Here is a 15,556-nt window from a genome sequence, read left to right as displayed (position 1 = left end):
CCCGCCGTGGCCTCACGTAGCTACAGAGACGTTGAACGGGCTGTTTGTTTTGTGAAGCAATTGGGAAGAGCTGTCGCAAAGCTCTGGCATGGAGAAAACAGTGCTATCTGGTTGTAAAGGGCTTAGCTTTGGCTTTTTTTGGTTTGTGTAGGTCCTTTCTGCACATTTCTAGGAAATCTGCCTTTGGAAGTAGTTCTGGTCAGGGAAGGATCAATAATTGTGCAAAGAGATGAAATGGGCTAAAGGTTGGGAATATGCTTAAAAATGGTAAAAAAGCTGTATCTGCTGTTACTCTCCGGTGAGCGTGTGAGATGATCTGAGGCAGGACACGGTGCGTCAGCCTCCGTGAGCCGTCGGCCGGAATCCTCTGGTTCAGAAGTTGGGAGGACAGATCTTAAAAGGTCACGAGTGCTGCCTGGGTCACGCAGCCACCGTGGCGGTGGGGGCTGTTTCTCCAGCGAGGACGTGGGGCTGGCCCAGCGTTCCTGTGGCTTTACATCTGCTCAGTGGTAATTTTTGCAGTGGCTGAACTTTCTGTCCGGAGAGAAAAGTTTCAAAACATTGATTCATTTTGCGAAACGACAGCTCGTGCTGATGGCCGATTCCAGGGGTGAAGTGTGGGGTTTGTGTTCGTGGTGTGCAGGTTGGGTGAGTGCGTCGCAGAAAGAAAAAATTAGGGGTTGCAGTTGTGGGGGGGAAGGGTGGTCGCTGGGGAGCGGGGGGGGGGGTTACAGCCTGACATGGGGTGATGCTCACTCGCTCTCCAAACGGGCTGTAGTGTCTCGCTTGAATAAATTCAGGGGTGTCACCTTTGGAGGGAGGACGGCCGGGGCAAAGCACAGCCGATTAGCCAAAACCATAGCTTCTGCTTTTCGTCAAGGGTATTTCTGCCACATTCAATACTTGGTTGAGAATTTAAACCCAAAGTTGCTTCAGGGCTGTCTGACCCTCGTGACAGCTAAAACGTCATGGCAGGGCTCCACCAGCTCGCTTTCCGTGTCTCCCCCAGCAGCCGTTTTCTGCTTTTCAGAGGGCTCTGGTCTCTCTCTGGCTGTAGAGATGTTAGAAGTGTTTCTGCTGGCGGCAGCGAGGAGGAAACCAAATTAAAAAGAGGGAGAGCAGGGTGCTGCTGGGGGGAAAGAGGAGCCGGCAGCGCAGCCCGTGAGACACCCCTGCCCAGCAGCTCCTGCGTTTACCCCTCTGCTCTCAGCAGCGTGCGGCTCTATCGTCAGACACGTCTTCCCCTTCCTCTTCAGAGCCCATCCTTCCTGGGGGAGCGGGTGTGCAAGCGGCAGGGCCCGCAGCAGCCCGGCTCCCCGCCTGCACGCAGGACAGCCGGGGGCCCCGGAGGTGGCCGTTGCACTCAAAGACACATTTAAAGTCAAACCGGGCTCCACAAATGCTGGAAAGGTGCAGGCGAGTCTCTAACAACCTATTTGGTGGAAACTGGAGAGAGGAAGTGACTCAGCCGCTGGGGAGGAGATAGCAGCAGGGAGCTGCAGATAAACGCGCGCCGAGAGCCAGGCTGATACTTAGCAGGAGCTTGTTTCCCTTCTCTTGAGATCTTTGACTCCAGGAATCAGAGGTTTGAGGTGGGAAAAGACTTACTGGCACCTCGCTCTCCTCTTACCCCACCCCGTTGCAACCGTGGGGTGTTTGAGGCCCTTCTGCTCCTGGGCCCGGCTCGAGGCCGGCTTTCCTTTCAGCAGGTCGAGAGGCGTGTTCGTAGGCGCACGGAAGTCGCACGCTTCATACCGGGGCGGAGGGGAGCCCCCGAGCCCGGGCACGTGGAAGTGGTGGCACTCGCGTCGCAAAACACATCTGGCGGTGCGCGCTGGAGCGTGCGTGGCTGCCGGAGGACGGGCTTTTGTCTCGAACAAAGGGGCTGCAGCACCCCCCCCACACACACACACACAGCCCCTGCTACCTCCCCGCTGCCCGGGCAGAAATGCCGCTTGCCTGCATCCCCCGGGGGACGGGGAGGCTGTTTTCTCTGGTTCCGTTCCTAAACTTTGATTTCAGCTCTTGTGAGAAGCAGGATTGCAACATCGGTGTTTGCCGTGCCAGTGGCGGGGTTGACCTTAGGCGATTTATATAACGCAGTCGTGCTTCCCGGGCTGCTGTACACGGGCTGTCGTGTGTGTTTTAAGGGTAGATTTGCTGGGGTATTCCACAGCCACATGAATTTAGCCGTAAGGATGTGGGAGCTAGGAGAGCTCTCTCTTTGCCCGTAGTGGGATATTTTTTCCCCTCTTCCAATGTTTAAACAATAGCGTGAATCCTTGTCCTGATTTGTTGCGGTGACTCATTTTCCTCAGCACAGTGGATCTGTTGCCCTTTTTCCCCGAATAGCTCTGGCTGGGCTTTGACGCCTGTACAAGGAAGGATCCGTGATGGCTTCTCCTTGCCATCGAAGGGCGGCGAAGCCCACCCTGGCCGGGTGCTGGTTTCGGGCTGTCGGGGTGCCGGCCCACGCCGCGACAACCGTTACTGCCCGTTCGCCTCCTCGGCGCGCCGGTGGCACCGTCCCCTTGCCGGCAGGTTGCAGACATTGGCCTGCACCTCCTGCGTGCTCCGGTGCCTCCCCGGGTGATTTTTCCATTTGCCCCCCCCATCCCTCGCTCGCGCTGGCGTGGGGCAGCAGCTCCGCCTGCCCACCCTTCGGCCGGGCTCTCGGGGCCCGTTCCGTGAGTTGGCGTGTAGGAGCGTGCGCTGCTGGCAGAGTGCTGATGCGTTCGGAAAGCGAGCAAGCAAGCGATTTCGTTCTCGATGTGGTTTGGTTTGCAGCAGCCCACCCCCCCCAGCGCAGCGCGCCTTCGCTGCGCCCTGATCCTGAGCTCCCCAGCACCGCTCGGGGTTTGGACAGAGACGGGCCCTGCGTGGGCTCCTGGAGGCGCTCCTGGCCACCACTGATTTAAAAATGCGTGGGGTTTGGGTAGAGCAGGATCAATGCTGAATCTTTTTAAATTGTCTCCTTCAAAATGGTTTCTAGAGCAACGGTTCTTGCTCTCGGGTTCCTCAGAGTTAACTAAATAAACTGTCTTCAGGAGAAAAAAAAAAAAAAAAGCTGCATAAAGCTGTGAGCCTCCAGACTGTGCATGTTACAGATCCAGCACTGTGGGAGCAGCATCCCTCTGCCTGAGACTTCTCCTCCTTCCTTCTCCTTTCGCTCGTGCGGCATCTCCCCACATCCACAGACGTTGCTGAGAGCCTCCGAGCTGCCTGGCAGCCGCCGAACGAGTAAAGCCAGCTTTTTTCTCAGCCATTTCAGGGAGGTTTCGTGCAGCTCCTCGTCTGCGTGCTGCGCTGAAAGGTTAAGCATTTAAAATAAAATAAAAAAAAAAAAAAAAAAAAAAAAAAGGAAGAAATATTAGAGAATAGTAATATTAAAAAGCACAGGGAGGAGCATCCTGCAGAGGCAGCGGGGAGGAGGGGACAGTCCTGCTGGGAAGCCACCTGCGGGGAGGTGGCGGGAGAGGTGGGCACTGGCAGCGGCACTCCCCGGCGCTGGTGCCTGCGGTGCTGAGCCCGCGGCTGAGTCACGGGCTGACTCAACGGCACCGGACTGCCGGCACGGAGCCCGCTGCTCCCCACCTCCCTCCCGGGCTGCAGAGCCCGCGGGGCTGCGCGCAGCCGGGGGGGGTTTTTTTTGCTGCCCGGCGTCGTCCGTACCGGGTCAGGTAATGCCGCTCGGAGGTCGGCTGTGGAACGCACACTCCAGGGTGCAAAATTCATTATATCCGCTCGGTCCTGCGGACGGTTTCTTTAGCAGGATGTCAGGCTGCCCCTTGAGCCCCTTGGCTCGAGGCGGAGCTGTGATTTCCAGGCCTTTAGTCATCATCAGGGAGCGTTCGGGCTTAGTACAAATCTCCAAACACTGTGAGTTAATTTTGGCCTCTGAGAGCTCTCCCTGGGAGCTGGAAAGGCCTGAGCAAGGCTGGGGCAAAACTCCAGGTCCACAGCAGTGCTGAGCACCCCGTTACCTCCTGGGTTCAGGTCTCTCTCCTCTGAGGATTCACCTGGGAGAGGTGAGGAACACCCTCGAGTTTATTTTGCTTTTGCAGGGTTGCTGCTGGTTTTTCATGCCTCCAGCCCCTCGACTTCCACTGCTGCTCGCCAGGCTTGTGCGAAATCTCAAGGACTGGTTTTGCCTGTGTTTGGTGGCAAGATCAGTGCATGTAAGAGAGAAGCTCAGTTTTGCCCGGGTCACGTCCAAACCCTGCCGTTGCTAAATGATACCCAGGTTAATTAAATGTACTGGTAAAAGCAGAGGCGCTGGAGCCGTCCCGTGCTCCTGCTCGCTGCCACGGCCGCGCAGAGCTCACGCAGCATCGGCTGCTTTTGGTCGGCGAGAGCTGCAGGCGGGGTGCCCAGCCCTCACCTCAGCAGCTTCAGTCCACAACCAAACGCCTCACTTGTGTAAAGTTTCCCAAACACCAGAGAAATCCCCCTTTTGAAGTGTTCCGTCACAGAGACTTCCGTGTCTCTGGCAGCCCTTGAGCCGAGTGCTTTGCAAACCTGAACTCTCCCAACAGCCTCCCCGAGGAGGGGGTAAGGGGTGGGGGTGATGTGGGGGGGGGGGGGGTGCATCCCCCCTGAATGCGCTGCAGAAGGGGATCTTCGGTGGGTTGGATGCCAGTTAAACCCAGCGGGTGGTATCTTGAAAGCTGGAGCCCTCGGGTCCGGCAGTGATGGCAAGCTGCCTCCTCCTCCATCAGCCCGGCAGCGGCGAGCAGGAGCCCGGTTCATCCCCTCCGACCCCGGCATCGCCACTTCCAGGCCCCGGCCGGGGTGGGAGGAGTGATCGACGTGTGGTTTAGCAGCATTCTGGCTTCGGGGGTCATGGGATTTCTCAGCATCACTTGGTATTTTTGTTGTTGTTGCTACGGTTGTTTGGTTTGAACCAGACGTCGGGGCAGGCGGCGGTGGCGATGCCGGTGCCGTGCACGCCGAGGGTGCGGGAGCTGCCGTGGTGCAGGGCACCGAGCAGGAGGAGATCCGTGTTGTGGAGATGGAGAAGAGCAGCTTCCCGTGCCGTCAGAAATAACAGCGGCATCGTCTGCATCTGCTGTGGTCTCGTGGCATGTGATGGTCACCTCGGCTCCGGGGGGTGAGGAGAGGTGGCTGCGGAGGGAAAATGGAAAATGTGGACAGAGAGCTCGGCAGGCCCCATAGCTGAAACGTGAAAGTCCTTAAGCTGTTTCTGTCTCCTGCTTTTTTAAATAAATAAATAAATAAAAGGGGCAATATTGTGCTTTTAAGTTCTTGAATAATAAAGTAAGCGGAAGCAGAGCCAGGGCAATGTCCATCCATCCAGCCTCCCAACCTGGGATGTCTGGCAGCTTCCTTGCCCCCACCCTGAGCTCCCTTCCCGACCAGGCAGCAGGTTTCCGAGGTTCTGTGTTGCAGTCCCCACGAGTTATTTATTTAGCACGGAGCCACTCCCCGGCGCTACCGCTGAAGGTGCTGTGGGTGCCCCTGCCCCTCTGCAGAGCACCCGAGCGCTCGCCCCGAGGCTCCACCTTGGCCCGGGAGAGTTTTACTTTTGGGGGAAGAGGGGAGAGACAAAACCCCAGCCAGCTCTCCGAGCTGATCTGTGCACACCGGCCTTTCCCTGGCTCCCGAGGGCTGCGCGGGAGCCCAGGGCCGAGCCCAGGGGCTCGTAGCCAGCCGGGAAGATGCTGCTGGTGGACCAGGGTTCGTGTGAGTAGGGTCTGCAGGAGCTGGCCTCGGAGTTTAAAACTTCTGCTGCTTCGCAGCCTCCTTCGTGCTAATCCCCCGAGTATGTTCTGTGACGCTAATTACTAGGTTAGAAAACGCTTGATGAATCAGATGACCCAAACCATCTCCTGGAGCCGGCTGTTGGGTTGCCTAATGCCTGCGAGTGTTTTGAGGACCATCGCTTGGGAACGGGCTCGTTAGTCACAAGTTGGGAGGCTGGCGAGGGAATCCGTGAGAAGCAAATTGCTGGCTTATTAAAAAATGCATCTGCGTACGAAACTGTTATTTGTGCGCGTTTTCTGTCGCTGGCTTCGGTCTGATGTGTGCAGCTGGGGGACTCTAATGGGCTGTGCTGCATTGGGCCTTTCTTTGGTTGTATAATTTCAGTCCTTTTACTAAAATAGTCAAGAAACTGTTCTCACCTAGCAACCAGGGAGAGAGTGAATGTCAGAGCTTCTCCGTTTCTAGCTGGGCTCCATAATGCCGGTACAGTGTGGATAGACTGGCACACACCAGCCTTCAGATCACCCTTAGAAACTCCCCGTGTGCATCAGCCATCTGGGAAGTGCTGTGCGGAAAAGCAGGTCGTTTTATGACGGGAGCTGCCATAAATCTCCCTCCTCCCCCCCCCGCCTCACCTCCTTAACATGCAGAGTGAGAGGTTGCAGTGTGCTGTGTCTCTGTGAAACCAAAAATCTATCAATGATGGCTTTTTCCTTAATACAAGAGCTTTTATCAGGGCTGTCTGCAGAGTGTCCTGCCCCGAGCTCCCCAGCGGGGAGGGCTGGCCAGGCGGCTGTGTGGAGCCTTCCTCCCCATCCTCCCTCCTCCAGCTCTTTCTGTTTCGTGGGAAATGAAAGGTCTGGACCTGAAAATTGGTCTCTCTTGGAATTTCTTGCAGTTAACACGAAGATTGCTGTTTCTGATATAAGCCTCTTGGTTCCTCTCACGGCAGTTTGTTAGCCAGTGGCCACTGGTGAGAAGATGCATTTACACATTTCTGCACGACTGTGTTGTCTGTCCTGCAAGTCTAGGGAAAATGCTTGTATTTGGATCGCAGGCTATCAGACGATACTAAGCCTCTCTAGCTGAATTATGCTTTTAAAAACACTGCAGCCACCGGGGTCAGGGCCTGTGGATCCCCTGTCCCGGGGAGAGCGGTGAGGACAGTGGGCTCAGCTCCGTCGCAGTGACCTGCCGTGGTTATAAACGGGCTGGTTCCTCCCACCAGCACCTCCTCTCCGCTCCTGTGGAAGCCGACGTCTCCGCCACCCTTTCAGCTCAGCCGTGCAGGATGAGGCTCTGGCTCTGGACCTTCTCCATCCTTCACATGAGGAAGGAGCTCGCTGCCGTGCGGGAGTGGCTCGGGGTGCCCTCCTCGCCGTTCTGCCGAAGCAGACCCCGCTGCAGCTTTCCCTCCCCTTTCCCTCCTCAGTTGCCTTTATTGGCACCTATTTTCCCGTGGCTGATGAGCCAGACATCACCTCCCGCCTCTGCCCTGCGTCCGTTTGCCCTCCAGGCTCTGCAGCATGCCGGGGAACTCCCGGTGCCGAGCGTGCCTCCCAGCTCTCCACCCCCAGCGCCGCGTTGCTCTCAGTTAGGGTGGTCTCCGTGCAGCCCCGTTCCCCCTTCTCGCTGCCCGTCTTCGCAGCCTCGCGCTCTCCTGGCGTCCGTCCTGCTCCCCTGCTGCCCCCTCTTGTTTAGCCGCCCGTGCCGTTGTGCTGCTTCCCATTTCACGCCGCCGCGCTTCACCTGCTGCCGCTCTCCTCCCCGCTTCCTCGAAGCCTTCCCCTCGGCACCGTCCTGTGCGCTTGGCCTCAAATTCCGAGGTGGCCGCGGAGCCTCGGGATGTGGTTGTGTCGTGCTGCTGTAAACCTTTCCAACTCGTCATCAGTCTCCTTCAGCAGGCGTTGGCCCGCGTCTGCAGATGCCCTGCGAGCACGCGTGAGCGTCCGCCCGCTGGGGCTCCGGGCTGCCCGCGCTCAGGTTAAACCTGTTTTTCCCCTGGTTTGAGCTGACATGCTCCAAAACGTTTCATGCCCTACAACTTCTGCAGTAAAAATGACTCACTCTTACACATGCTAGGCTGTGGATGGGGAAAGCAGAGGCTTGTGCGGTCTCTCGGGGGGGTGCAGTGCAGTCTCTATTGCTGTCTGTGCTGTTCTAATTTATTCTCATTGATCTTTTGTTTGTGTGCTTGCTCGGCAAATAAACTGTGGAAAATCCCGGCTCATCGGTGAGGCCAACAGTCGGTTTCTCCATGCAGCGCCGAGATGTGCAGCGTGAGTTGCTTATTTGGAAATGGTATTTTTCCTCAGGGTACCACCTTGTATGCGTGTGTTGTCATGTCGGAGCAGTTTAAACAGATGCTTTTTGCATTACGGGGTACGACGCGTTCGTGGGGAGCGAGGAGCCGTGCTGCTCAGCCACAGCTCCGCGCTGGAGCTCCCGTCCCCACAACCTGCCAGCGTCTCACAGCGCGCGCTTGAGAAAGCTCTGAAGGAATTTCCATCACTGCCCTTTCCTCTGTCCTGCCCGGGGACCTCCGCCGAGCTGCCGAGGGGCCCTCCAGCAGCCGCAGATTTGCGCTCCCCGTTGCAGCAGCGCGAGCGTCGCGTGACACGGCGTCTAATTTGGGCACGAGAACCACCTGCGGCCTAATGCTCAAACCCCTTTGTCCTGGGAACCTGCTCCTGTTCCGCCTTTCGCGAGCCTCTGGGCTTCAGTGCGATGAAAGGAAGGAGCAGCAGTTCCCCAGCTGCATTTAGCAGCCGCAGCTCCGCTCAGATCCTGCTTTCCCCTTTAAGCTCGCGCACGCGGTTCCTGCTGGCGTCAGCGCGAAGGAAGAGCCGAGCAGGATCCCCAAATTAAACTGCGGCAGTGCCGGGCTGAAGCTTTGCTCCGTGGGTTTGCAGAAGGCTGAAGCAAGCAGCAAACGAGCTGCTTTAAAAATAGCGAAATGGAGGTGCGGCTCATCCCCGGGCGGGCGCCGAGCGCGCCGCTGGGTCGCCGTGCTCTTCCTTCCCACCGGGATCGGTCTGCAGAGTCCAGCCCCCACCTCTGCCGAGAGAACCGGGCAGGGGGGGTTCCCCTCACCTGCACCCTGCCCCGCCTTGTACCTCTGGGGTTTGTGCTTCCCTGCAGGGACTGGCATGTGCCCAGCCTTGCTCAAAGGGTTTTAGCGTAAAATAACCTTTATTCTCTTAATTTGCTCCGTGTTGCTGCGAGGTATTACAGAAAAGCGTTTAATCAGAGGAGAAGGAGCAGCCTGCCGGAGGCAGTGGCACTCGGTGTCGTTGACTGGAGATCTTCGTGTAGGTGCCCCTTACAAATCTGCTGAAAACTGGCTTCGGAGTAAAATCTTCCAGACTGAAACAAAAGGCGTTTGCAGCTCCGTTAGCGTGGGACCGGCCACGGCCGGGGAGCAGCCCAGAGCCTTCCCGGCGCTTCGCTGACGCGAGGCCGAGCAGGCCCCAGCCGGGCGCTTGGGCTGAGGCTGGCAGGCGCTCGCAGCAGCTCCTTCTCCATCCTTCCTGCTCACGTTTCTCCCTTCCCCGGGCCCGCCGTGCTTCCCCACAGCCTCGTGCCGCGCGGGGAGCCACTGGGTGCAGCTCAGCCCTGCTCCTCGTGCAACCGGTGCAGGAAGCGCAGCCGGCGACCTACTTCCCCCCCCCAAAAAAAAAATGCTTAAAGAATCTGGATTAACCGAGGCAGCCAAGCAGCTAATTGCAACGGGGATGGCACTGCGTTTCTCCGCTGCCTTCCACTGGGGAGGCCTTGGGGGGAACGGGGGCGAGCGAGGCCCCAGCACCGGGGGGAGAAATCCCTTTCCTGCCAGGCAGGAGGAGCCGGAGAGGAGCAAAGCGCCGTGGTCGCGCAGCCCGTGAGCAGGACTGGATGGGATCCTCCAGCACCGGGGACCCGGGTGATGCCGCCGGCCCGAGTCCTCGGCTGCCTCACCGCAGCGAGCGAGAACGCGGCAGTCGCTTTCCAATTTATTTTTATCTTGTTGATCACATGCTTTTTTAACGTTAAATGTTCTGTGGAGGAGGAGATTTCTGCAACTGCAGGATTAATAGGAGTTTAGGGGGTTTCGGTTGAACTTGGTAATCAATTTTTCCAAATCACAGGCTCACGCTGACAACCTGCAGCAGCCGAGTAATATTAATGAAAATGTTCTCATTCTAATTGTGGCTCCGTACGCGCGGAGCAGCTCTCGACCACGTACAACCCTTGTGCGTTGCTTTTACTTCAAAGACGCCGGGGCCCGGTGGCCCTGGCTGGGGTGTGACACCCCCCCCACGCCCCCCCCCAGCATCTTTGTGCCTCGCTTTGCAGCCTGGAGCTGCCTGCTGAGCCGAGGCACATGGAGGAGCCAGGCCTGGCCAAACGGGATTTAGCAAGCCTGCTTTGACCGGCAGCTCCGGAGCCTGAGGAGGAGCAGGAAGATCCTGTGCGTGCAGATCAAGTGTCCCTGTGCTCGGGGCGAGCGTGCCTGGCGGGACGCGCCGCTCAGCGGCGTGGCTCCTGGAGCTGCCCGGGCTAAATGGTTTTCGCACTGTAAACACGATGAGTTGAATTTTATTTTAAGCCATTAAAAAACTGTCCGCTTCCCTGTGATCTGATTTCATCTTCCAGCTCTCTTGTGGCTGCCGGGGTGACTGAAATGCGGCTTCGGAGAATTAGACCAGGTTTCTCCTTCAAGGCACCGCTGCGTTTCCAGGGGTCGTGTTCGAAGAGGGGTGGCCTGTCTGTTTGGTAGAGGTTCCCTGGTATGGAGTTGCTATTCCTTCAGTGTTCAGGATCCCAGGTGCAGGGGGTCGATGGAAATCATCTGCTCTGGGTGAGACCTTGGCAGCGGGAGAGCAGCAGAGGGTGGCCCCTTTGTGCAGGGAAAAGTTTTTCAGAGCTGCCCGCTCGTCAGCTGAGGGAGTGCGGGAGATGGCGAGCGGCGTGAATTGAGCTGGAGCAGTGGAGACGTCCCCACGCGCTGCTGCCCTCGTTTGCCGGGAGACTTTTACTCCGCTGGCAGTTTGGTGAGCGAACGGGGAAGCCCGTGCTTCGGCGCCGAGCCCGGTGACGGAGTTTAAACCCCCGGGCGCTGGCAGTTCCGCCTCAGCTGCTGGGCTTCGCGCGGAGGCAGAGCAGGCTCCGTCCTGCTGGTGACCCCCGCGCTCGGTTTGCCAAAATGACACACAGGGCAGGAGGAGCAGAGCTGGGTGGGAGGTTGCAGGTTGCAGGGTTTGCCTTTCCCCGGGCTGCCCAGCCCCTGCCTTGCACAGGGCTGGTGGTAGTAGGGAAGGGACTAACTTACAAACTTAGTTAGTCCGTTAAGCTTGCATCTGTGTCATCTGTTGCAAATCCTCTCGGACCCTCTACATTTCCCCACACGCTTTTTGACTCCCAGTTTCAGGGCACTGGAGCTGGGAACTGGGCAGGCACTGGGTGGTTACTTGGTGGGGTTTCCCCTCCCTGGCTGCTGGGAGTTGAAGCCCTGTATCTCGGAGAGCGTTACCAGACATTTACTTGTTTGCAAACCTCCTTGTATCATCCCTCTGATGCTTTCTGGGCTTCTCAAAACGCCTTCAGCAAAGGAATAAGCGGTTTAGAGCCAAACATTTGAGTAGAAGAGAGCCCTTGCCTGTGCCACCTCACTGGAAGACTTCGCCTACCGTATTAGCAGTGTCGTCAGCCCACGTGAAAGTGCTCCAGGTCGCAGCATTGCACTTCAGGGGGAGCAGGTACTTACAGGGTCGTTGTGCTCAATAACCCCCTCGATTCCTCCGTGTCTTCTGGCTGCATCCTGACAAGTACCAACCCCCCCGGGCTGGTGGCTGTGTGAGTCAAAACTCCTTTTCATTAAACAGATTTTTACTTTGTGCTTCAAAGTCACGGGTGGGATTTGCTGCCTTGAAAAGCAAGCGCGGTCAGTTTGAGAGCAGAGTTTCTGTTTATGCAGGAGGCTTTGAACAGCTCGTCTGTACACAGTCGTTTCATTACGTCAGGGATGCAGCGAGGTGTTTGACTGCTCGGGTTTCTCGAGCAGCATCGAACCAGCTTTGATTTGAACTGGCGTTCGAGCGTGCGATGTGAGGGCAAGGAGCCACTCACCTGCGTTTGATAACTTTTATAGCTGTGGCTGCTAAGAATGTCATTACCAGCCCTCTGCACGCAGCGGGAGCCCTGCAGTTAGCCTCGTTATAAACAAACTATATCAGTGCTTAGAAATAGATGTGAGCAAAGTTGAATTTTCCGCTCGCACGCACCGGATCTTCCTTATGCTTCTTTGTGGGTTTAGGACAGTTGCTCGGTAGGAGGGATGCAGCTTGGCTGCTGGCAAGGAGTTGCCGTGCTGCTCTGCAGATAGATATTCTGTCTCTCATGCTTGGCTGGCGCCGGGAAAGGAAACTTAATTTTTGTTTCCTGAACTGACACCTTGAAACTTGGTTCACGGAATGCCATCCCTGCAGCGGGACCCTGGCGTGGCTGCGGCTCTGCGGGCCCACGGGAGATCGGGCGGCAGGGTTGGTTTGGGCTTTCACCACACAGCATCGACAAGCGGGCAAACCAGAAGCACAGGGGAAGGGCTGCTAACTCTCCTTGCATGGGGAAAGGAGCAATCCTGGCAAAAAGAAAGCTGGAAAAATACTTCAGAAAAGCTGTAGAGTGAGGCTTCTCGCAGCGGTTAGGTGGGCTGAGCTGGGCAGCGGGGAGGGAGGCAGCAAGTTGCACAACGCTCAGCGGGGTCTGGTTCTCACCAGCTGGCAGCAGGCTGCTGCGCGGGTCGCTGGGAGCAAGGCTGGAGGTGCAGGGAGAGGCTGGGGTTTTGTCTCGTCCTTGGGCACATGGTGCCAGCAGCAAATGCTGGCTTTAGAGGCGGTTGCGCTCAGTCCCTCAGCAGGAGCTGCCTTTGTAGCTGGATGATTTAGGAGACCAAGTGTCAGGCTGGGATTTGGGGGAATGACAAGCCGGGGACGGGGGTTTCTTCCTCCCCTCCTGTTGGTTTGGGATTTTTTAAAAGGGGTGCAGGAGCAGACGTGGCTACGGGGGTCGGCGGCCTGACTGCAGGTGGGTGCCCCGCGCTAGGCTGGAAGCAGAGGAGGAGGAGAGGGCCCGCTGCAGCGCCCTTGGTTTGATGATGCTGGCGAGGGGGTGAGACGGCAACGTTTCCGAGCTGTCAGCCTGGATCTCGTTAGCACTCTTTGTTGATGCTTTTAGATGCCTCCAGTTCAGTCCATGCTGTGGTGGTGTAAGGCTGCGTACGCTCCTCGAAGCACCATGGCATGAAATGGAGGCTCCTAGAAGCAAGATGGCAGGTACGGTACCAGCAGCGGCCCCGCGAAGGACCCGACCCGCTCCCTCCCTCCTGCTGCTGTTCGGTGGGGGGGGGGGTGGGCAGGGGTGGGTGGGGAGAACTGGTCGAAACCTGTGCCGGGAGAGGCTGTCGGAGGAGCCGGTGGGCAGCAGGAGCGGTGCGTGTCCCGGCCGCAATCGCAGCGGCGTGAGCCCGGGCGGCTGCCCCGGGTACCGGTGCTCCCACCGCTGGGACGCGCGTCCTTCGCCGTTGGCTTTGCAGTCTGCGAGATACGGAAAGGGAGTTGGAGAGCTGGTAGGGCCGTGCTCGGAAATACCGCCTGGTTTTCAGCCGCAGCAGCAGTCACGCCTTGTGTTTCTGTGTCTCCTTGCACCGCAGAAAAGCAGGGTCCAGAGCGGAAGAGGATTAAAAAGGAGCCTGCCACCAGAAAGCCTGGCTTGCTCTTCGGAATGGGCCTTTCGGGGATCCGGGCAGGCTACCCGCTCTCCGAGCGCCAGCAAGTTGCTCTCCTTATGCAGATGACAGCAGAGGAGTCTGCAAACAGCCCAGGTGAGATGCGGAGGGCGGTTCTGCTCCGAGGTGGGGGCCGGCGGGTGCGAGAGGCTGGCGGATACCTGCGCTCCTGGGTGCCCGGCCCCGGGCTCAGGTGGCTCCTGCCCGGCGGCGAAGATGAGCTGCCAGCCCCGGCGGGGTGCAGGGGGGGCCGCTCTGCTGCTCCGTGGGGTCTCCCCGCTCTCACGCTCCCCCCCCACCGGGGCTCTGCAGGTGCCTCCGGGCACGGGCTGCTGCCTTTCCTTCTTCCAGTGTAAGGCAGTGGCAGGAGATGCGCCCCCGGGCTGAAGCCAGGCCACCACAGAGCCTGCCCTGGCTGCTTAACTTTGGTTCCACGGGAGCCTCCTCCACGTCAGAGCTTTGCGTTTTCCACTGGCGTCTCAGGCTAAACCAGTAAAGGAGAATTGTGAAAAAAAGTTCAAATATCATCCTCTGTGGGTTTTTTAATGTTTCTCCTTGTGGAAAGGGGTAAGATGCGTAACCACTGCAACTGTAACTTGAGATGAGGAGCAGCTGGAATGTGTTTACCACAGATTTTGTATTTTAGTAATTTTTATCTGTTGCATACATGACCCCCCGGGGTTTTTAGAGGCACTGTGCTGTCTGTATGCACACATCTGCATCCTACACACAGACCTTGAAGCTTTTAGCCACGTATTTTGTTGTTCTTAACACCAGTCTAGCTGCTTAAGATGCTGTTACTTGGGGGGGAGGAAAAAAAAAATAAAAAAAAAGAGGGGGCGCAAAAGGCCGTGTAGTCTTCAGAGCATTCAGATGTTCTCCCAGGAAATGTGCAGTCTCCTCCCAAGGCTGTCAGACCTCACATGTACTTGGTAAAAGGCCACTTCCCTTAGGAAATGAGGTTTTCGGGTAAGGAGCTGCATTGTCTGTTCCTAAATCATGGGATTGCCTACAGTCTTTGCGAGGACTGCAGTTCTCTCCAGCGGGCTCTGGCAGCCTGCAATTAATATCTGCATTATACACACACAGGCTTTCCTCTGTCTTCACGTCGACTTCAGAGGTTCAGCCGCCTCTGGTGGTGAGCGTTTTGGGGAGAGGCGAGACGAAACGCGTTGCGAGAGCTCCCTCTAAGGGCCCAGGGCTTCCTTGGAATTGCGGTTCCTGACTCTTGCTTCTCTCCTCCACGCAGTTGACACAACACCAAAGCATCCCTCTCAGTCTACAGTTTGTCAGAAGGGAACTCCTAACTCTGCCTCCAAAACCAAAGATAAAGTAAATAAGAGAAACGAGCGAGGAGAGACTCGGCTGCATCGAGCTGCCATCCGAGGAGATGCCCGGCGCATCAAGGAGCTCATTATCGAGGGTGCAGATGTCAATGTGAAAGACTTTGCAGGTAACCAGCCCGCTGGCAGGGCAGCCCACGGGCCGCACCTTTTCCCACCCAGTTGCATGTTCCACCTCTGAGGATGGCTCCCACCAGAGGAATTAGTTTCTTTATAACGTGGGTTTGCTACTTGTAAAGAGGGGATTAACCAAAAAATGATCATTTTGCCCTTTGGGAAGGAAAACATCTCGCTGTCCTCGAGGGAAAAAAAAAAAAAATAACACCCAAACCAAAAAAGCTACAGATTATCGAGATAATAAATCCCTGAGAAGCATCAGTTCCCTTGCTGGAGTTTGGGAGCTAAATTCCCTGTCTGCTCTGAACATGCTCCTGCTCGGGGTGGTGATGCTGGGCTGGGCTTGATCCATCGCGATCCCTGGGGCTGCCGCAGCTCCACTCGGAAACCGTGACCGGAGCCCTCTGCTCCCTTTTCTTGTGCCCGTCCACGCGGGTGCCGTCCTGGGAGTCCGGAAGGGAATTTGAAAAGGGAGGTGGGCTGCTTTAGCTCTTTTTTTTTTTGTTTGTTTTGTTTTTTAAACTTAGAAGAAATGATGTGCGCAAAAATATTGAAAAGAGTGGGTTTGTCCAAGTGTTGCTCCGGAGCTGAACGGCTGATGCCCACA

At 57.1% G+C, this 15,556-nt stretch overlaps 1 protein-coding gene across 2 annotated transcripts in view; it reads left to right on the top strand.

Annotated features, from left to right (window-relative positions):
- Positions 1-15,556, top strand: part of ANKRD11 (ankyrin repeat domain 11) — a 157,745-nt gene that overhangs the window by 128,963 nt on the left and 13,226 nt on the right. For both annotated transcript variants that reach the window (XM_042797622.1, XM_042797623.1), the window contains 2 exons: positions 13,415-13,585; positions 14,739-14,942. In XM_042797622.1, coding sequence (XP_042653556.1) covers positions 13,415-13,585; positions 14,739-14,942 — 375 coding nt within the window. The remainder of the gene's footprint in view (positions 1-13,414; positions 13,586-14,738; positions 14,943-15,556) is intronic.

This window comes from Tyto alba, unplaced genomic scaffold, assembly GCF_018691265.1.
Source record: "Tyto alba isolate M040663 unplaced genomic scaffold, T.alba_DEE_v4.0 Super-Scaffold_26, whole genome shotgun sequence".
Lineage (NCBI taxonomy): Eukaryota > Metazoa > Chordata > Aves > Strigiformes > Tytonidae > Tyto > Tyto alba.
Note: the sequence above shows the minus strand (reverse complement) of the source record. Positions and strands in the feature narration are given on the sequence as shown.